General features: G+C 51.1%; 1 protein-coding gene and 1 long non-coding RNA gene across 3 annotated transcripts; both read left to right on the top strand.

Moving 5' to 3' along the window:
* Positions 1 to 322: 322 nt before the first annotated feature.
* Positions 323 to 18961, top strand: LOC116956510 (calcitonin gene-related peptide 1-like). Its single transcript, XM_032978188.2, has 4 exons — positions 323 to 562; positions 2598 to 2688; positions 12417 to 12611; positions 18802 to 18961. Exons 2-4 carry the CDS (start codon positions 2603 to 2605, stop codon positions 18953 to 18955), a joined length of 435 nt encoding a protein of 144 aa, XP_032834079.1. The 5' UTR covers positions 323 to 562; positions 2598 to 2602; the 3' UTR covers positions 18956 to 18961.
* Positions 11426 to 12355, top strand: LOC142906466 (uncharacterized). Of its 2 annotated transcripts, none has more exons than XR_012930307.1 (3): positions 11426 to 11656; positions 11897 to 12166; positions 12197 to 12355. It is a non-coding gene; the product is annotated as an uncharacterized LOC142906466 (long non-coding RNA). The 2 variants fall into 2 exon arrangements; XR_012930306.1 differs by having other exon boundaries at positions 11897 to 12076; positions 12137 to 12354.
* Positions 18962 to 21834: the final 2873 nt, after the last annotated feature.

Genomic DNA, 21834 nt, shown 5'->3' with positions numbered 1-21834 from the left:
TCCCACCGGCTATAAAAGTGTTGACGTCACCACCTCCAGGGGGGGGGGGGGGCACAGCGTGTGGGGGGGGGGGCACAGCGTGTGGGGGGGGGGCGGGGGGGGGTGTAACATGGGGAGGGGCGGGCGGGCAGGCTGGTGGGTGTGGGAGGGAGGAGTTGTGGGGGCTATAAAAACAAAGTGTGGACACCTCCCCGCCCACGCGCACCCCCCCCCCCCGTTTACCCCTCCCCCCCCCACACGCCCCCCACCGTTCCCCCCCCCCCGCCACGTGCGCTCCACCTTTAAAAGGGAGACGCGGAGCTCACCGCGAGCTTAGCCCGGACACTGAGCGCCTCCTCCTCCTCCTGCTGCTCCTCCTGCTGCTCCTCCTGCTGCTGCTGCGCCTCCTCCTCCTGCTGCTCCTCCTGCTCCTCCTGCTGCTCCTCCTGCTCCTCCTGCTGCTCCTCCTGCTGCTGCGCCTCCTCCTCCTGCTGCTCCTCCTCCTCCTCCTGCTGCTGCTCCTCCTGCTGCGCCTCCTGCACACCGCCTGCACAAGTTGGAGTCGGCTTGGCACACTCCGCGTGTGTGTGATGCTGTGTGTGTGATGCTGTGTGATGCTGTGTGTGTGTGATGCTGTGTGTGATGCTGTGTGTGATGCTGTGTGTGTGATGCTGTGTGTGTGATGCTGTGTGTGTGATGCTGTGTGTGTGTGATGCTGTGTGTGTGATACTGTGTGCGTGACGCTGTGTGTGATGCTGTGTGTGTAATGCTGTGTACGTGATACTGCGTGTGTGATGCTGTGTGTGTGATGCTGTGTTTGTGATGCTGTCTGTGTGTGATGCTGTCTGTGTGTGATGCTGTGTGTGATGCTGTCTGTGTGTGATGCTGTGTGTGATGCTGTGTGTGTGTGATGCTGTGTATGTGATGCTGTGTGTGTGATGTTGTGTGTGTGTTGCTGTGTGTGTGTGATGCTGTGTGTGTGATGCTGTGTGTGTGATGCTGTGTGTATGATGCTGTGTGTGTGATGCTGTGTGTGTGATGCTGTGTGTGTGATGCTGTGTGTGTGATGCTGTGTGTGTGTGATGCTGTGTGTGTGTGATGCTGTGTGTGATGCTGTGTGTGTGATGCTGTGTGTGTGATGCTGTGTGTGTGATGCTGTGTGTGTGATGCTGTATGTGTGATGCTGTGTGTGTGATGCTGTGTGTGTGATGCTGTGTGTGTGTGATGCTGTGTGTGTGATGCTGTGTGTGTGATGCTGTGTGTGTGTGATGCTGTGTGTGATACTGTGTGTGTGATGCCGTGTGTGTGATGCTATGTGTGTGATATTGTGTGTGTGATATTGTGTGTGTGATGCTGTGTACGTGATGCTGTGTGTGTGTGATGCTGTGTGTGTGATGTTGTGTGTGTGTGATGCTGTGTGTGTGTGATGCTGTGTGTGTGATACTGTGTGCGTGACGCTGTGTGTGATGCTGTGTGTAATGCTATGTACGTGATGCTGTGTGTGTGTGATGCTGTGTGTGATGCTGTGTGTGTGATACTGTGTGCGTGACGCTGTGTGTGATGCTGTGTGTGTAATGCTGTGTACGTGATACTGCGTGTGTGATGCTGTGTGTGTGATGCTGTGTTTGTGATGCTGTCTGTGTGTGATGCTGTCTGTGTGTGATGCTGTGTGTGATGCTGTGTGTGTGTGTGATGCTGTGTATGTGATGCTGTGTGTGATGTTGTGTGTGTGTTGCTGTGTGTGTGTGATGCTGTGTGTGTGATGCTGTATGTGTGTGTGATACTGTGTGTGTGATGCTGTGTGTGTGTGATGCTGTGTATGTAATGCTGTGTGTGTGATGCTGTGTGTGTGTTGCTGTGTGTGTGTGTTGCTGTGTGTGTGTGATGCTGTGTGTGTGATGCTGTGTGTGTTGCTGTGTGTGTTGCTGTGTGTGTTGCTGTGTGTGATGCTGTGTGTGTGTTGTTGTTGGTGCTGTGTGGTGGTGGTAGTGGTGGTGCTGTGTGGTGGTGGTGGTGCTGTGTGGTGGTGGTGGTGCTGTGTGGTGGTGGTGCTGTTTGGTAGTGGTGGTGGTGGTGGTGCTGTGTGGTGGTGCAGTGTGTATGTGTGTCAGTGTGTGCGTCTTTGTGTGCGTGGGAAACGGTAGTGTAGTGGTTAGCGCGCTCCGCTATGAACCTGGCAACCCGAGTTCGATTCCCGCTCACGGCCACCACCGGTGACGATTATCTGAACCGGTCCTGGACCTCTCTGAGGCCGACTCAGCCTCAAATAAGTCCCTGGTGCGGTTGGTAAAAAAACATCGCCACTGGGGAGACAAAGGCGGCCGGGCGTGGTGCTGGCCACCCACCCCCTTGTGTGCCGTGCCCCTACAGTCTGTTGAGGCTACACGGGGGATCTTTGTCTGTGTGTGGTCCCGTAGTGGAGCGGTTCGCGCTACGAACCCGGCGACCTGCACTCCCTGGTACTCGCCCCTAGGTCGACTCGGCCTCAAATAATATTACCGGGTCACGCGCGTAAACACCGCCACTCGCGAGCTTCGCTGTGCAAACTCGCGAACGGCACTTGCCCCCGAGAAGCCTGTCCAAGCCATACGGGTGATCTTTGCCTTTACCTTCCCCAGCCGTCATGATGAGCTCTCGGAAGGCGGCCGCGTTGCTCCTGGTCCTCGCGCTCCTCTCGGCCCACGTGTGCGCGCGAGCCTACCCAGCCAGGTGAGCTAGAGGAGGCGAAGGGTAAAGTAGCCCCCCCCCCATGTAGCCCCCCCCCCATGTAGCCCCCCCCCCGTGTAGCCTGCTGGGGGAGGGCAGGAGGAGGGAGTGGACATAGCAGCTTAGCGGTCCATCAGGTCCTAGAACTAAATCACTAACTCACTCACTAACTCACTCACTAACTCACTCACTAACTCACCTACTCACTAAATCACCGACTCATTAACGCACCCACTAACTCACTCACTAACTCACCTACTAACTCACCCACTAACTCACCTACACTCACAAACTCACTCACTAACTAAATCACCTACTCACCTACCTACTCACTAACTCACCTACACACTAACTCACCTACTAACTCACTCACTAACTCACCTACTAACTCACCTACACTCACTAACTCACCCACTAACTCACTCACTAACTCACCTACTAACTCACCTACACTCACTAACTCACTCACTAACTAAATCACCTACTCACCTACCTACTCACTAACTCACCTACCCACTCACTAACTCACTCACTAACTCACTCACTAACTCACCTACTAACTCACCTACACTCACTAACTCACCTACTATCTCACCTACTCACTAACTTACCCACTAACTCACTCAATAACTCACCTACTAACTCACCTACACTCACTAAGTAACTCACCTACTCACCTACCTACTCACTAACTCACCTACTCACTAACTCACCTACTAACTCACCTACACTCACTAACTCACTCACTAACTAAATCACCTACTCACCTACCTACTCACTAACACATCTACCCACTCACTAACTCACTCACTAACTCACCCACTAACTCACTCACTAACTCACCTACTAACTCACCTACACTCACTAACTCACTCAGTAACTCACCTACGAACTCACCTACTCACTAACTTACCCACTAACTCACTCACTAACTCACCTACACTAACTCACTCACTAACTAACTCACCTACTCACCTACCTACTCACTAACTCACCTACTCACTAACTCACCTACTAACTCACCTACACTCACTAACTCACTCACTAACTAAATCACTTACTCACCAACCCACTCACTAACTCGCTCACTAACTCACCCACTCACTAACTCACCTACACTCACTATCTCACTCACTCACTGACTCACCTACCCACTCACCTACTCACCTACCCAATCACTAACTCAGTCACCTACTCACTAACTCACTAACTCCCCTACTAACTCACTCACTAACTAACTCACTAACTCACCTACTCACCCACTCGCGAACTCACCTACTCACCCACTCGTATACTCACCTACCCACTCACTAAGTCACCGACTCACCCACTCACTAACTCACCTACCCACTAACTCACTCACTCACTAACTCACCCACTCCCTAACTCACCTACCCACTCACTAACTCACCTACCCACTCCCTAACTCACCTACCCACTCACTAACTCACCTACCCACTCACTAACTCACCTACTCACCCACTCCCTAACTCACCTACCCACTCACTAACTCACCTACCCACTCACTAACTCACCTACTCACCCACTCATTAACTCACCTACCCACTCACAAACTCACCTACTCACCCACTCACCAACTCACCTACCCACTCACCTACTCACCCACTCACTAACTCCCCTACTCACTCATTCACTAACTCACCCACTCACCATATCACCTACCCACTCACTAACTCGCCTACTCATTCACTCACTAACTCACCTACCCACTCACTAACTCACCTACTCACCGACTCACTAACTCACCTACCCACTCACCAACTCACCTACTCACCCACTCGCTAACTCACCTACTCACCTACCCACTCAATAACTCACCTACTCACCCATTCACTAACTCACCTACCCACTCACTAACTCACCTACTCACCCACTCCCTAACTCACCTACCCACTCACTAACTCACCTACCCACTCCCTAACTCACCTACCCACTCACTAACTCACCTACCCACTCACTAACTCACCTACTCACCCACTCCCTAACTCACCTACCCACTCACTAACTCACCTACCCACTCCCTAACTCACCTACCCACTCACTAACTCACCTACCCACTCACTAACTCACCTACTCACCCACTCACTAACTCAACTACCCACTCACTAACTCACCTACTCACCCACTCACCAACTCACCTACCCACACACCTACTCACCCACTCACTAACTCACCTACTCACTCACTCACTTACTCACCTACTCACCAACTCACCTACCCACTCACTAACTTACCTACCCACTCACAAACTCACCTACCCACTCACTAACTCACCTACCCACTCACTAACTCGCCTACTCATTCACTCACTAGCTCACCTACCCACTCACTAACTCACCTACTCACCGACTCACTAACTCACCTATCCACTCACCAACTCACTTACTCACCCACTCGCTAACTCACCTACTCACCCACTCGCTAACTCACCTACCCACTCACTAACTCACCTATCCACTCACTAACTCACCTACACACCGACTCACTTACTCACCTACCCACTCACTAACTCACCTACTCACCCAATCGCTAACTCACCTATAAACCCACTCCCTAACTCACCTACCCACTCACTAACTCACCTACTCACCCACTCGCTAACTTACCTATTCACCCACGCGCTAACTTGCCTACCCACTCACTAATTCACCTACTCACCCACTCCGTAACTCTCATACCCACTCACTAACTCACCTACTCACCCACTCGCTAACTCACCTACCCACTCACTAACTCACCTACTCACCCACTCGCTAACTCACCTACTCACCCACTCGCTAACTCACCTACCCACTCACTAACATACCTAATCACCCACTCGCTAACTCACCTACCCACTCACTAACTCACCTACTCACCGACTCAGTAACTCAACTACTCACCGACTCACTAACTCACCTACTCACCGACTAACTAACTCACCTACCCACTCACTAACTCTCCTACTCACCCACTCCCTAACTCACCTACCCACTCACTAACTCACCTACCCAATTCCTAACTCACCTACCCACTCACTAACTCACCTACACACTCACTAACTCACATACTCACCTACTCACCCACTCACTAACTCACCTACCCACTCACTAACTCACCTACACACCCACTCCCTAACTTACCTACCCACTGACTAACTCACCAACTCACCCACTCGCTAACTCGCCTACTCATTCACTCACTAGCTCACCTACCCACTCACTAACTCACCTACTCACCGACTCACTAACTCACCTACCCACTCACCAACTCACCTACTCACCCACTCGCTAACTCACCTACTCACCCACTCGCTAACTCACCTACCCACTCACTAACTCACCTACCCACTCCCTAACTCACCTACACACCGACTCACTTACTCACCTACCCACTCACTAACTCACCTACTCACCCACTCGCTAACTCACCTATAAACCCACTCCCTAACTCACCCACCCACTCACTAACTCACCTACTCACCCACTCGCTAACTCACCTATTCACCCACACGCTAACTTGCCTACCCACTCACTAATTCACCTACTCACCCACTCGCTAACTCACCTACCCACTCACTAACTCACCTACTCACCGACTCAGTAACTCAACTACTCACCGACTCACTAACTCACCTACTCACCGACTAACTAACTCACCTACCCACTCACTAACTCTCCTACTCACCCACTCCCTAACTCACCTACCCACTCACTAACTCACCTACCCAATTCCTAACTCACCTACCCACTCACTAACTCACCTACACACTCACTAACTCACATACTCACCTACTCACCCACTCACTAACTCACCTACCCACTCACTAACTCACCTACACACCCACTCCCTAACTTACCTACCCACTGACTAACTCACCAACTCACCCACTCGCTAACTCGCCTACTCATTCACTCACTAGCTCACCTACCCACTCACTAACTCACCTACTCACCGACTCACTAACTCACCTACCCACTCACCAACTCACCTACTCACCCACTCGCTAACTCACCTACTCACCCACTCGCTAACTCACCTACCCACTCACTAACTCACCTACCCACTCCCTAACTCACCTACACACCGACTCACTTACTCACCTACCCACTCACTAACTCACCTACTCACCCACTCGCTAACTCACCTATAAACCCACTCCCTAACTCACCCACCCACTCACTAACTCACCTACTCACCCACTCGCTGACTCACCTATTCACCCACACGCTAACTTGCCTACCCACTCACTAATTCACCTACTCACCCACTCTGTAACTCTCATACCCACTCACTAACTCACCTACTCACCCACTCGCTAACTCACCTACCCACTCACTAACTCACCTACTCACCCACTCGCTAACTCACCTACTCACCCACTCGCTAACTCACCTACCCACTCACTAACATACCTAATCACCCACTCGCTAACTCACCTACCCACTCACTAACTCACCTACTCACCGAATCACTAACTCACCTACTCACCGACTCACTAACTCACCTACTCACCGACTTACTAACTCACCTACCCACTCACTAACTCACCTACTCACCCACTCCCTAACTCACCTACCCACTCACTAACTCACCTACCCAATTCCTAACTCACCTACCCACTCACTAACTCACCTAAACACTCACTAACTCAACTACTCACCTACTCACCCACTCACTAACGCACCTACCCACTCACTAACTCACCTACACACCCACTCCCTAACTTACCTACCCACTCACTAACTCACCAACTCACCCACTCGCTAACTCACCTACTCACCCACTCACTAACTCACCTACCCACTCGCTAACTCACCTACCCACTCAGTAACTCACGTACCCACTCACTAACTCACCTACTCACCGACTCACTAACTCACCTACTCACCGACTCACTAACTCACCTACCCACTCACTAACTCACCTACTCGCCTACTCACTAACTCACCTACTCACCCATTCACTAACTCACCTACCCACTTACTAACTCACCTTCTCACTAACTCACCTACCCACTCACTAACTCACCTACTCACCCATTCACTAACTCACCTACCCACTCACTAACTCACCTACTCACCCACTCGCTAACTCACCTACCTATTCACTAACTCACCTACTCACCCACTCACTCTCACACCTACTCACCCATTCGCTAACTCACCTACCCACTCACTAACTCACCTACTCACCCACTCACTAACTCACCTACTCACTCACTAACTCACCTACCCACTCACTATCTCACCTACTCACCCACTCCCTAACTCACCTACCCACTCACTAACTCACCTACTCACCCATTCACTAACTCGCCTAATCACTCACTAACTGACCTACTCACCCACTCGCTAACTCACCTACTTGCCCACTCCCTAACTAGCCTACCCACTCACTAACTCACCTACCCACTCCCTAACTCGCCTACCCACTCACTAACTCACCTACCCACTCTCTAACTCACATACTCACCTACTATAGTGTATAATGTAGTGTATAGTGTAGTGTATAGTGTAGTGTATAGTGTAGTGTATAGTGTAGTGTATAGTGTAGTGTATAGGGTAGTGTATAGGGTAGTGTATAGTGTAGTGTATAGTGTAGTCTATAGTGTAGTATATAGTGTAGTGTATAGTGTAGAGTATAGTGTAGTGTATAGTGTAGTCTATAGTGTAGTGTATATTGTAGTGTATAGTGTAGTGTATAGTGTAGTATAAAGCGTAGTTCAGTGGATTTATTAACCTCTACTGCAGCCTTGCACCTCAATCGTGTAAACACGCACAGCGTCAATAACTACATTAGAGGGTGTTGATGAAACAGAGTAAGTTGTGTACTTACTTTTACCCCGTGGCTTAGTTTGTGATTTTTATTATTTACCTTCTACAGAAAAATCTGGCCACGTCCCGCACCACCAGGGGGTTGTGTACACCCCAGGTTATAACCACTGCTGTACATTTATTTATAAATTAAAAACTATATGTATCTACACACATATATATACGGCGTTACATAGATATCTGTATAGATGTGTGCCCATGTATGTCAATGTTAACCTATGTCTCTACAATATCTATTGATATGAGACTACGGTGTATCTATAGATACTGTATATGCATCAATATGTGACGATATCTATATGTAACTATATCGATAGATACACCAGTACATTTGGGGATGTTTCTAAACATATCCCTATAGACGTGTGGCTATACTGTATCTACGGACACACCTATAGACGTGTGGCAATTTCGATTTGTGGCTATTTCTACGGTGTATCTATGTAAACTTGTGGCCATATTGACGTGTGGCAATATATAAAAACATATTCCTATAGCCGTGTGCCAATATCTATTGATATATCTTCGGACGTGTCACTATATAGACGTGTGGCTACATCTATAGATATATATCCAGTAAAAACTTGGATTGCGAGTAACTTGGTCTGCGAGTGTTTTGCAAGACGACCAATTTTTTTTTGAATAAATATTAATTTGATAACCGAGCGAGGGTCTTGCAGTACGAGTAGTGTACGTGTATACGCTTTGTACTGCCGAACGTCACGTGTTCTCAAACTGATATACGAGTGCTTTGATATACGAGCGCTTTGGATGACAAACACGTTTCCAGAACGAATTATGCTCGCAATCCAAGGTTTTTTTACTGTTTATAGATATGTCTATAGATGTGGCTACATATATTTGTGTTGCTATAGCTATAGTTGTACCAATATACGTGTGGCTATATAGACTTGTGGCTATATCTATAGACATACCTATAGACTTGTGGCTATATCTATAGACATACCTATAGACGTGTTGTTATATAGACTTGTGGCTATATGTATAGACGTACCTATAGACTTGTGGCTATATCTATAGACATACCTATAGACTTGTGGTTATATAGACTTGTAGCTATATCTATAGATATACCTATAGACTTGTGGTTATATAGACGTGTGGCTATATCTATAGACATACCTATAGACTTGTGGCTATATCTATAGACATACCTATAGACGTGTGGCTATATCTATAGACATACCTATAGACTTGTGGCTATATAGACTTGTGGCTATATCTATAGACTTGTGTCTATATCTATAGACATACCTAGAGACGTGTGGCTACATACACTTGTGGATATATCCATAGACATAGCTATAAACTTGTGGATATATAGACTTGTGTCTATATCTATAGACATACCTATAGACGTGTGGCTATATAGACTTGTGGCTATATCTATAGACATACCTATAGAAATGTAGCTATATAGACTTGTAGCTATATCTATAGACTTACCTATAGACGTGTGGCTATATAGACTTGTGTCTCTATCTATAGACATACCTATAGACTTGTGGCTATATCTATAGACATTCCTATAGACGTGTGGCTATATAGACTTGTGGCTATATCTACAGACATACCTATAGACGTGTAGCTATATCTATAGACATACCTATAGACGTGTGGCTATATAGATGTGTAGCTATATCTATAGACATACCTATAGACGTGTGGCTATATAGGCTTGTGGCTATATCTATAGACATACCTATAGACTTGTGGCTATATCTATAGACATACCTATAGATATATAGATGCATGGCTACATATTAGAGGCGTGACTACATATTAGAGGAGTGACTACATATTAGAGGCGTGACTACATATTAGAGGCGTGGCTATAGAGAGACGTGGCTATAGAGAGGCGTGTCTATGTAGAGACGTGGCTATGTAGAGGCATGTCTATGTAGAGGCGTGTCTATGTAGAAGCGTAGCTATGTAGAGGCATGTCTATGTAGAGGCGTGTCTATGTAGAAGCGTAGCTATGTAGAGGCGTGTCTATGTAGAGGCGTGTCTATATAGATGCGTGGCCATATATAGAGGCGTGGCCATATATAGAGGCGTGGCCATATATAGAGGCGTGGCCATATATAGAGGCGTTGCTATATTTAGAGGCGTGGCTATATATAGAGGCGTGGCCATATAGATGCGTTGCTATATATAGATGCGTGGCTATATATAGAGGCGTGGCAATATATATAGGCGTGGCTATATAGAGAGGCGTGGCTATAGGTAGAGGCGTGGCTATATGTAGAGGCGTGGCTATATGTAGAGGCGTGGCTATATGTAGAGGCGTGGCTACCTACATCTTTCGCTCGAGTTAATGCACGATCTGGTAAACGCTACTGGACAATCGGCGTTAATTTTAAGTGGGAATCTGTACAAAACTATTTACTATTTTTATTTTACCAGGTAAGGGCCCCACTGAGCTACGTAGCTGTCTTTCAGAAGCGACCCTGGCTTATCACAACTTGATAGCCCAACGAAGTGGCTTGTCGTCGCGTGGAAATTCATCGCAGCAGACAAATGTTTAAAGATGCGGAGGCGTCAAAACAAAACCGGAGGGTCCGAAGAAAGCGTCGGGCGTGAGCGTCGGGATCGAACCCACGACCTCCTGTATACCAGGCGAGGTAGTCAACATCTCCTAGCCAGGCAACGTAGTTAACATCTCCTAGCCACCGTGATGATGATGGTGATGAGAGAGACACGCAGACTCCAAATATACAGCAGCAGGCATCGTCAGCGTCGGGATCGAAACCACGACCTCCTGTATACCAGGCGAGGTAGTCAACATCTCCTAGCCACCGTGATGATGATGATGATGAGAAAGACACGCAGACTCTAAATATACAGCAGCAGGCATCGTCAGCGTCGGGATCGAAACCACGACCTCCTGTACACCAGGCGAGGTAGTTAACTTCTCCTGTACACCAGGCGAGGTAGTCAACATCTCCTGTACACCAGGCGAGGTAGTCAACATCTCCTGTACACCAGGCGAGGTAGTCAACATCTCCTGTACACCAGGCGAGGTAGTCAACATCTCCTGTACACCAGGCGAGGTAGTCAACATCTCCTGTACACCAGGCGAGGTAGTCAACATCTCCTGTACACCAGGCGAGGTAGTCAACATCTCCTGTATACCAGGCGAGGTAGTCAACATCTCCTGTGCACCAGGCGAGGTAGTCAACATCTCCTGTATACCAGGCGAGGTAGTCAACATCTCCTGTATACCAGGCGAGGTAGTCAACATCTCCTGTACACCAGGCGAGGTATTCAACATCTCCTGTACACCAGGCGAGGTAGTCAACATCTCCTGTATACCAGGCGAGGTAGTCAACATTTCTTGTACACCAGGCGAGGTAGTCAACATCTCCTGTACACCAGGCGAGGTAGTCAACATCTCCTGTACACTAGGCGAGGTAGTCAACATCTCCTGTACACCAGGCGAGGTAGTCAACATCTCCTGTACACCAGGCGAGGTAGTCAACATCTCCTGTACACCAGGCGAGGTAGTCAACATCTCCTGTACACCAGGCGAGGTAGTCAACATCTCCTGCACACCAGGCGAGGTAGTCAACATCTCCTGTATACCAGGCGAGGTAGTCAACATCTCCTGTACACCAGGCGAGGTAGTCAACATCTCCTGTATACCAGGCGAGGTAGTCAACATCTCCTGTACACCAGGCGAGGTAGTCAACATCTCCTGTACACCAGGCGAGGTAGTCAACATCTCCTGTACACCTGGCGAGGTAGTCAACATCTCCTGTACACCAGGCGAGGTAGTCAACATCTCCTAGCCACCGCGACTCCCCTTGGATCTGAAGAGAGGTCGCAAGGTCACGTGACACGCACCCCGCTCTCGCTCTCTGCGGGCTGCAGGCTATCGGGGGTCCCCGTGGGGGTGTCCCTGGGGGTGCCCCTAGGGGTGCCCCAGGGGGTCTCCGTGGGGCTGCCGGAGCGAGGCGAGTTTGGGGCTCGCGTGCTCATTGGAGCCATCGTCAGGGAGCTGCTGGGCCTGGAAGCAGCGGGGATGGAGCAGCAGGTGGAGGAGCAGCCTGGAGCAAGGCTGCCCAGGTAGCGGGGGGGGAGGGGGCGTGGTTGTGGTTGTTGTTGTTGTCATGGTGGTGGTTGGTCGTGGTGAGTATTGTGGTGGTGGTGGTGGTTGTGATAATGGTGGTGGTAGTGGTGATGAGTATTGTGATGATTGTTGTGATGATGGTGGTGGTGGTAGTGGTGATGAGTATTGTGATGATTGTTGTGGTGGTGGTGATGATTATTGTGGTGGTGGTAGTGGTGATCAGTATTGTGATGATTGTTGTGATGATGGTGGTGGTGGTGGTGGTAGTGGTGATCAGTATTGTGATGATTGTTGTGATGATGGTGGTGGTGGTGGTGGTAGTTGTGATGAGTATTGTGACGATTGTTGTGATGATGGTGGTGGTGGTGGTAGTGGTGGTGAGTATTGTGGTGGTGGTGGTGGTGGTTGTGATAATGGTGGTGGTAGTGGTGATGAGTATTGTGATGATTGTTGTGATGATGGTGGTGGTGGTAGTGGTAATGGTGATGAGTATTGTGATGATTGTTGTCGTGGTGGTGATGATTATTGTGGTGGTGGTAGTGGTGATCAGCATTGTGATGATTGTTGTGATGATGGTGGTGGTGGTGGTAGTGGTGATGAGTATTGTGACGATTGTTGTGATGATGGTGGTGGTAGTGGTGATGAGTATTGTGGTGGTGGTTGTTGTTGTTGTGATGATGTTGGTTGGTCGTGGTGGAAGTAGTGATGAGTATTGTGATGATTGTTGTGATGATGGTGGTGGTGGTGGTAGTGGTGATAAGTATTGTGACGATTGTTGTGATGATGGTGGTTGTGGTGGTAGTGGTGATGAGTATTGTGATGATTGTTGTCGTGGTGGTGATGATTATTGTGGTGGTGGTGGTGGTAGTGGTGATCAGTATTGTGATGATTGTTGTGATGATGGTGGTGGTGGTGGTAGTGGTGATCAGTATTGTGATGATTGTTGTGATGATGATGGTGGTGGTGGTGGTGGTAGTTGTGATGAGTATTGTGACGATTGTTGTGATGATGGTGGTGGTGGTGGTGGTAGTGGTGGTGAGTATTGTGGTGGTGGTGGTGGTGGTTGTGATAATGGTGGTGGTAGTGGTGATGAGTATTGTGATGATTGTTGTGATGATGGTGGTGGTGGTAGTGGTAATGGTGATGAGTATTGTGATGATTGTTGTCGTGGTGGTGATGATTATTGTGGTGGTGGTAGTGGTGATCAGCATTGTGATGATTGTTGTGATGATGGTGGTGGTGGTGGTAGTGGTGATGAGTATTGTGACGATTGTTGTGATGATGGTGGTGGTAGTGGTGATGAGTATTGTGGTGGTGGTTGTTGTTGTTGTGATGATGTTGGTTGGTCGTGGTGGAAGTAGTGATGAGTATTGTGATGATTGTTGTGATGATGGTGGTGGTGGTGGTAGTGGTGATAAGTATTGTGACGATTGTTGTGATGATGGTGGTTGTGGTGGTAGTGGTGATGAGTATTGTGATGATGGTGGTGGTGGTAGTGGTGATGGTTGTGACGGTTATTGTGATGATAATGATTGTGTGGAAGATTTTTATGGTCGTGGTGATGATGATGAGTATGATGGTTGTGATGATGATTGTAGTGATGATGGTTTTGGTGGTCATGGTGTTGATGAAGTTGGTGATGATGGTGAAATGCTCATGGTTATGCTGAAATCGATGCTGCTTCTGCTGCTGCTGATGGTGAAACAGCGAAAAAGAGATACAGAGAGCGACAAAGAGATACAGAGAGAGACATGAGAGAGACAGAGAGAGACTGAGAGATAGACATGAGAGAGACAGAGAGAGACAGAGAGAAACTGAGAGAGAGACTGAGAGAGAGACAGAGAGCGACAAAGAGATACAGAGAGAGACATGAGAGAGACAGAGAGAAACTGAGAGAGAGACTGAGAGAGAGACAGAGGGAGACACAGAGAGACAGAGAGAGACACAGAGATAAAGAGAGCGATAAAGAGAGCGACAAAGAGATACAGAGAGCGACAGAGAGTGACAGAGAGAGACATGAGAGAGACATGAGAGAGACAGAGAGAGACAGAGAGAGACAGAGAGAGACAGAGAGAGACAGAGAGAGACAGAGAGAGAGACAGAAGGAGACACAGAGAGACAGAGAGAAAGACAGAGGGAGACACAGAGAGACAGAGAGCGACAGAGAACGACAGAGCGAGATAGAGAGAGACAGAGAGAGACACAGAGAGACAGAGAGAGACAGAGAGAGACAGGGAGAGACACAAAGAGACACAGAGAGACAGAGAGCGACAGAGAGAGACACAGAGAGACGCATAGATAGACAGATAGACACGGAGAGGCAGAGAGACACAGAGAGACAGAGAGAGAGACTGAGAGAGAGACAGAGGGAGACAGAGACACAGAGAGAGAGAAATACAGAGAGACACAGAGAGACAGAGAGCGACAGAGAGAGACACAGAGAGACAGAGGGAGACAGAGACACAGAGAGACAGAGAGAGACAGGGAGCGACAGAGAGAGACAGAGGGAGACAGAGACACAGAGAGACAGAGAGAGACAGGGAGCGACAGAGAGAGACAGAGGGAGACAGAGACACAGAGAGACAGAGAGAGACAGGGAGCGACAGAGAGAGACAGAGGGAGACAGAGACACAGAGAGACAGAGAGAGACAGGGAGCGACACAGAGAGACACAGAGAGACAGAGAGCGACAGAGAGAGACACAGAGAGACGCATAGATAGACAGATAGACACAGAGAGAGACAGAGAGTCAGATAGACACAGAGAGACAGAGAGAGACTGAGAGAGAGACAGAGGGAGACAGAGACACAGAGAGAGAGAAATACAGAGAGACAGAGAGAGAGACAGGGAGAGACACAGAGAGCGACAGAGAGAGACACAGAGAAAGACACAGAGAGACAGAGACTGAGAGAGAGACAGAGGGAGACAGAGACACAGAGAGACAGAGAAAATACAGAGAGACAGAGAGAGACAGGGAGAGACAGGGAGACACACAGAGAGACAGAGAGCGACAGAGAGAGACACAGAGAGACGCATAGATAGACAGAGAGACACAGAGAGAGACAGAGAGGCAGAGCGACACAGAGAGACAGAGAAGCAGAAAAAGACACAGAGAGACACATAGGTCTCTAGTGGTGTCTCTATGGGTCTCTATTGGTGTCTCTCTGAGTCTCTATGGGTCTCTATTGGTGTCTCTATGAGTCTCTATTGGTGTCTCTATGGGTCTCTATTGGTGTACCTATGGGTCTCTATTGGTGTCTCTGTGGGTCTCTATTGGTGTCTCTATGAGTCTCTATTGGTGTCTCTATGGGTCTATGGGTCTCTATGGGTCTATGAGTCTCTATATGTCTCTATGAGTCTCTATGTGTCTCTATGCGTCTCTATGGGTCTCTATGTTGTCTCTGTGGGTCTCTATGGGTTCACTGTGCGGTCTCTATGGGTCTCTATTGGTGTCTCTATGAGTCTCTATTGGTGTCTCTATGGGTCTCTATGGGTCTCTATTGGTGTCTCTATGAGTCTCTATGTCGTCTCTATGAGTCTCTATGTTGTCTCTATGAGTCTCTATGTTGTCTCTGTGTCTCTATGAGTCTTTATGTCGTCTCTGAGTCTTTATGTTGTCTCTATGAGTCTCTATGTTGTCTCTATGAGTCTCTATGTTGTCTCTATGAGTCTCTATGAGTATCTATGTGTCTCTATGAGTCTCTATGTTGTCTCTATGTGTCTCTATGAGTCGCTATGTTGTCTCTATGTGTCTCTATGAGTCTCTATGTTATCTCTATGAGTATCTATGTTGTCTCTATGTGTCTCTACGTGTCTCTATGGGTCTCTATGTTGTCTCTATGAGTCTCTATGTCGTCTCTGTGTGTCTCTATGAGTCTCTATGTTGTCTCTATGAGTCTCTATGTTGTCCCTGTGTCTCTATGAGTCTCTATGTTGTCTCAATGTGTCTCTATATTGTCTCTATGAGTCTCTGTGGGTTCACTGCGAGGTCAGTAGCGTGTGTGCCATAGTCACACTTGCAATGCTGTGGCTGAGTCTTTAATGTATCTCTGCGAGTCTCTATGGGTCTCTAGGGATCTCTATATACAGGGTGTTTGAAGCAGATGGACCCGTTTTGAAATCGCTAAATCTCTACAACCACGAACCGCCCATGAATGAAACTCTTGCCACTTGAAAGGGCGGGGCATACAGAGGGCAGGGCACACAGTGGGCGGGGCACACAGAGGGTGGGGCATAGAGAGGGCGGGGCATACAGAGGGCGGGGCATACAGAGGGCGGGGCATACAGAGGGCAGGGCACACAGAGGGCGGGGCACACAGAGGGTGGGGCACACAGAGGGCGGGGCATACAGAGGGCGGGGCATACAGAGGGTGGGGCACACATTGGGCGGGGCACACAGAGGGCGGGGCATACAGAGGGCAGGGCACACAGAGGGCGGGGCACACAGAGGGCGGGGCACACAGAGGGCGGGGCACACAGAGGGCGGGGCACACAGAGGGCGGGGCACACAGAGGGCGGGGCACACAGAGGGTGGGGCATAGAGAGGGCGGGGCACACAGAGGGCGGGGCATACATTGGGCGGGGCACAGAGTTTCAAATGATTACCGCTAGATTTCTCTCCCAGCGCACAAACAGCCCCTAGCCTCAGTCATTGGCAAGATGGTGACCCCCGCAAACACGAGGGGCGTTTTGCCTTCTGCAGTCCGGCAAGACTGAGTCCGTAACTGCGGCGCGGCATGCGTTTCACCGGCGGTTTTGGCATTGATCCGCCGATGTCAAAGAGCGTTCGCCGTTGGTGCCGACGATTTGATGAAACAGGCCGCTTATCTCCTTTGGATCTTTCGGTAAGGTCACGTAGAATGAGAATAAAATAATGAAATGAAACAATAAAATTCTCATGACGTTTCGGCCACAACACAAGTGGCCTTCTTCAGGCGAAAGGAGCAAACCTGCCGGGACGACAATATGAATAATTATTTTATTGTTGTTTTATTCTCATTCTACGTGGTGGACTTTACCGAAAGAACCAAAGAAGATGAATCCTTGCAGTCACGAAAGCTTTAAATCGAAATTCAGGCTGTTTATGTAAGGGGCAGAGCACAGGGCGACCAGGCACATCGGAGGAAGACGTGGGAAGAGAGGCGTTTGGGACGAATTCAACTCTCGTCTCGATGTTGTCCGTACAGCAGGTGGAGGGCGCGTAGAGCATTTATAAAATGGTTCGTAAAAACTTGATAACTCGTTAAACCGTTCGTAACTTTTTTCGTGTAATTGTAACATGTTGCCATCGTGAAATATACCGCTTTTAAATTGGGTCAATCTCTTTGAAACACTCTGTATGTCTTTGTATCGAGATGGGTCTCCATGGTTTTACTATAGGGTCGGTCCATAATTTGGTTTGTATGGCCACAATGACGCTGCTATAGTGATGATGATGCTGATGGTGATGATGATGCTGATGACAATTATTCTATTCGTTAGAACGGTTGGCTTCGTACAATGATGCTGATGGTGATGATGATTGCTGATAATGATGATGATTCTGCTACTGTAAATGCTGCCGATGATGCTGCTGATGCTGATGGTGATGTTTCTCTTTTTGTAAACGCTGCAGACGATGCTGATGATGATCCTGGTGATGATGCTGATGCTAACGATTCTGATTCTGTATATACTGCTGATGCTGCTGATGATGATGCTGATGATAATGATAACGACTCTTCTTTCTGTAAATACTGCTAATGATGCTGATGATGATGATAATAGTTCTGCTTCTGTCAATACTCCTGATGCTGATGATAACGATTATGCTTCTCTAAATACTGCTGATGACGACGCTGCCGATGACGACGCTGCCGATGATGACGACGCTGCCGATGATGACGACGCTGCCGATGATGACGACGCTGCCGATGATGACGACGCTGCCGATGATGATGACGCTGCCGATGACGACGACGCTGCCGATGACGACGACGCTGCCGATGACGATGACGCTGCCGATGACGACGACGCTGCCGATGACGATGACGACACTGCCGACGATGACGACACTGCCGACGATGACGACACTGCCGATGATGACGACGCTGCCGATGACGACGCCGATGACGCCGCTGATGATGACCCCTACCGAACCCCCACTCACACTGCCCCCCCCCCACCCTCCTTCCCCTCCGCCCCCCAGCACCCCCACGCTGGACAAGCGTGAGTGCAAGGCCTCCACGTGCGCCATCCAGCGGCTGGTGTCCATGATGAGCCGCAACCGCGTGAGCGGCGACTCCCCACGCACGGACGTGGGCTCGGCCACCTACGGGAGGAGGCGACGGCGTGCTGCGTGAACGGGGGGGGGGCGGGGTCACCCGGTAGGGGGCGGGGTCACCCGGTGGGGGGGCGGGGTCACCCGGTGGGGGGCGGGGTCACCCGGTGGGGGGGGGGGGGACACTCCGGTGGGGGGGGAGGGGGGACACCCTGGTTTGGTCACGGGGACACGGGGACACGGGGAGATACGGGGGCCACATGGCGGGGAGATGGGGGTAACACGCACGGGGGATACACACGGGCGCCACAGATGCGCGCACAACAGGAGCAGTGACACACGGATGCACGGTACTCGCCGACGCACGTGAGCGTATACGCGTGGACACGCGGACACGGAAAAGACGGGGGGGGGACAGACAGGGGGGGGGACAGACAGACTCGCGGACACGGAGGCACGGCACCGCACTCGGGGGTCAGACGCCTCCCGCATGCGCTGTGACCCCACGTGCTTGGTTGCGCAACCTCCGGGAACCGGGCCCCGTGTCCCCGGCCCCGTGTCCCCGGTCACGTGTCCCCGGTCACGTGTCCCCAGTCACGTGTCCCCGGTCACGTGTCCCCGGTCGCGTGTCCCCGGTCGCGTGTCCCCGGTCGCGTGTCCCCGGTCGCGTGTCCCCGGTCGCGTGTCCCCGGTCGCGTGTCCCCGGTCACGTGTCCCCGGTCACGTGTCCCCGGTCACGTGTCCCCGGCCCACATGTCCCCGGCCCACGTGTCCCCGGCCCACGTGTCTCTGTCTCAGTTAAAGGCTCCGGCGTTCCCAGCCTCTGTCTCCGTGTGACTCGGCACTACGCACAGAAGGACACCCATAGACACAGAGACATGGCCACAGACAGGCATCTACAGAGAGGCATATACATGCACCTTTGATCGCGACTCCTAGAGGGACAATTCTGAGCACAGCGCATGGGCATAGGAACACCTCTGACCGCTGTGCATGCATACAGGGGCATCCAATCGCAGGACGTCGGCAGTGCAGAGGGACAATCTGTGTCGGAAGCGCACGGTGCGTGCCACTGACGGTGGCTGCGCTGAGGGAGCGCAAGTGGAGAGAGAGACAGAGAGGGATGAGAGGGATGAGAGGGAGAGAAAGGAGAGGGGATAGGGGGGGGGGGGAGAGCGATGTAGGAGGAGTCGAAGCACTTTTATTAATAAACAATGGAACAATGAGAGTCGTGTCCGTTTCATCATTCCCTGCGTCTCACAAAGACAAAGACCCCAACCCCCCCCACCCCCCCCCCCCCAACACCAACACATGAACACAAAGGGGTTAATGCCCCTTCACCAGGTAATCGATGGTGGTGGACCGCCAGGCTCGCCACGGGACAGGACACTGGCTTGGGTCCTCGTCCACGTGTTGGTGACTGGGTTGACTGCTGTGCCAGGCGAGGTGCAGGAGGAGGAGGAGGTCACGGGATAGACCCTGCAGGTGCCGTGGGTTGACTGCTGTGCCAGGCTAGGTGCAGGAGGAGGAGGTCACAGGATAGACCCTGCAGGTGCCGTGGGTTGACTGCTGTGCCAGGCTAGGTGCAGGAGGAGGAGGAGGAGGTCACGGGACAGACCCTGCAGGTGCCGTGGGTTGACTGCTGTGCCAGGCTAGGTGCAGGAGGAGGAGTTCACGGGATAGACCCTGCAGGTGCCGTGGGTTGACTGCTGTGCCAGGCTAGGTGCAGGAGGAGGTCACGGGATAGACCCTGCAGGTGCCGTGGGTTGCCTGCTGTACCAGGCTAGGTGCAGGAGGAGGTCACGGGACAGACCCTGCACGTGCCGTGCGTTGACTGCTGTGCCAGGCTAGGTGCACGAGGAGGAGGTCACGGGACAGACTCAACAGGTACCGTGGGTTGACTGCTGTGCCAGGCTAGGTGCAGGAGGGGGTCACGGGACATACCCTGCAGGTGCCGTGGGTTGACTGCTGTGCCAGGCTAGGTGCAGGAGGAGGAGGAGGTCACGGGATAGACCCTGCAGGTGCCGTGGGTTGACTGCTGTGCCAGGCTAGGTGCAGGAGGAGGAGGTCACGGGACAGACCCTGCAGGTGCCGTGGGTTGACTGCTGTGCCAGGCTAGGTGCAGGAGGAGGAGGTCACGGGATAGACCCTGCAGGTGCCGTGGGATGACTGCTGTGCCAGGCTAGGTGCAGGAGGTCACGGGACAGACCCTGCAGGTGCCGTGGGTTGACTGCTGTGCCAGGCTAGGTGCAGGAGGAGGTCACGGGACAGACCCTGCAGGTGCCGTGGGTTGACTGCTGTGCCAGGCTAGGTGCAGGAGGAGGAGGAGGTCACGGGATAGACCCTGCAGGTGCCGTGGGTTGACTGCTGTGCCAGGCTAGGTGCAGGAGGAGGAGGTCACGGGATAGACCCTGCAGGTGCCGTGGGTTGACTGCTGTGCCAGGCTAGGTGCAGGAGGAGGAGGAGGAGGTCACGGGATAGACCCTGCAGGTGCCGTGGGTTGACTGCTGTGCCAGGCTAGGTGCAGGGTTGACTGACTGAGATCGACTGTCTCGATGCGCCACCACCTGTTCTGCCCACCGGCCGTGCCAACTCCAGCGCTTTATCCGCCCCGGCGCGCTGCCTCGCCGTTGTTGTGAGCAGTGGCTCTCCCTGTCTCTCCCGCTGTTACTGGACACGTGAGCGACCTAGCGACCCACGGGACGCTCGGCGCTGACCCCCGTGATCACATCCGTGACAGAGAGACAGAGAGAGACAGGCAGGCAGACAGACAAAAAAAGAGCTTCATAGCTCATCGGATTTCCCTCCCGCAGTCTAAATCGAGAAGTCGATTCAGGACAGAGAGCGGTGGACAGCCCCAAACATGACAAGAGGACAGATGGCTGTGTGGTGGTGGTGGTGGTGGTGGCGGGGGCGTAGGGGGGGGAGAGTGATCCGGACAAGTACAGCCGGTTGCTGAGC

The sequence above is a fragment of the Petromyzon marinus genome, chromosome 65 (assembly GCF_048934315.1).
Source record: "Petromyzon marinus isolate PM22_M1 ecotype Great Lakes invasive population chromosome 65, UKy_Petmar_22M1.pri1.0, whole genome shotgun sequence".
Classification (NCBI taxonomy): domain Eukaryota; kingdom Metazoa; phylum Chordata; class Hyperoartia; order Petromyzontiformes; family Petromyzontidae; genus Petromyzon; species Petromyzon marinus.
The sequence above is the reverse complement of the archived record's forward strand: the minus strand, read 5'-3'. Positions and strand labels throughout refer to the sequence as shown.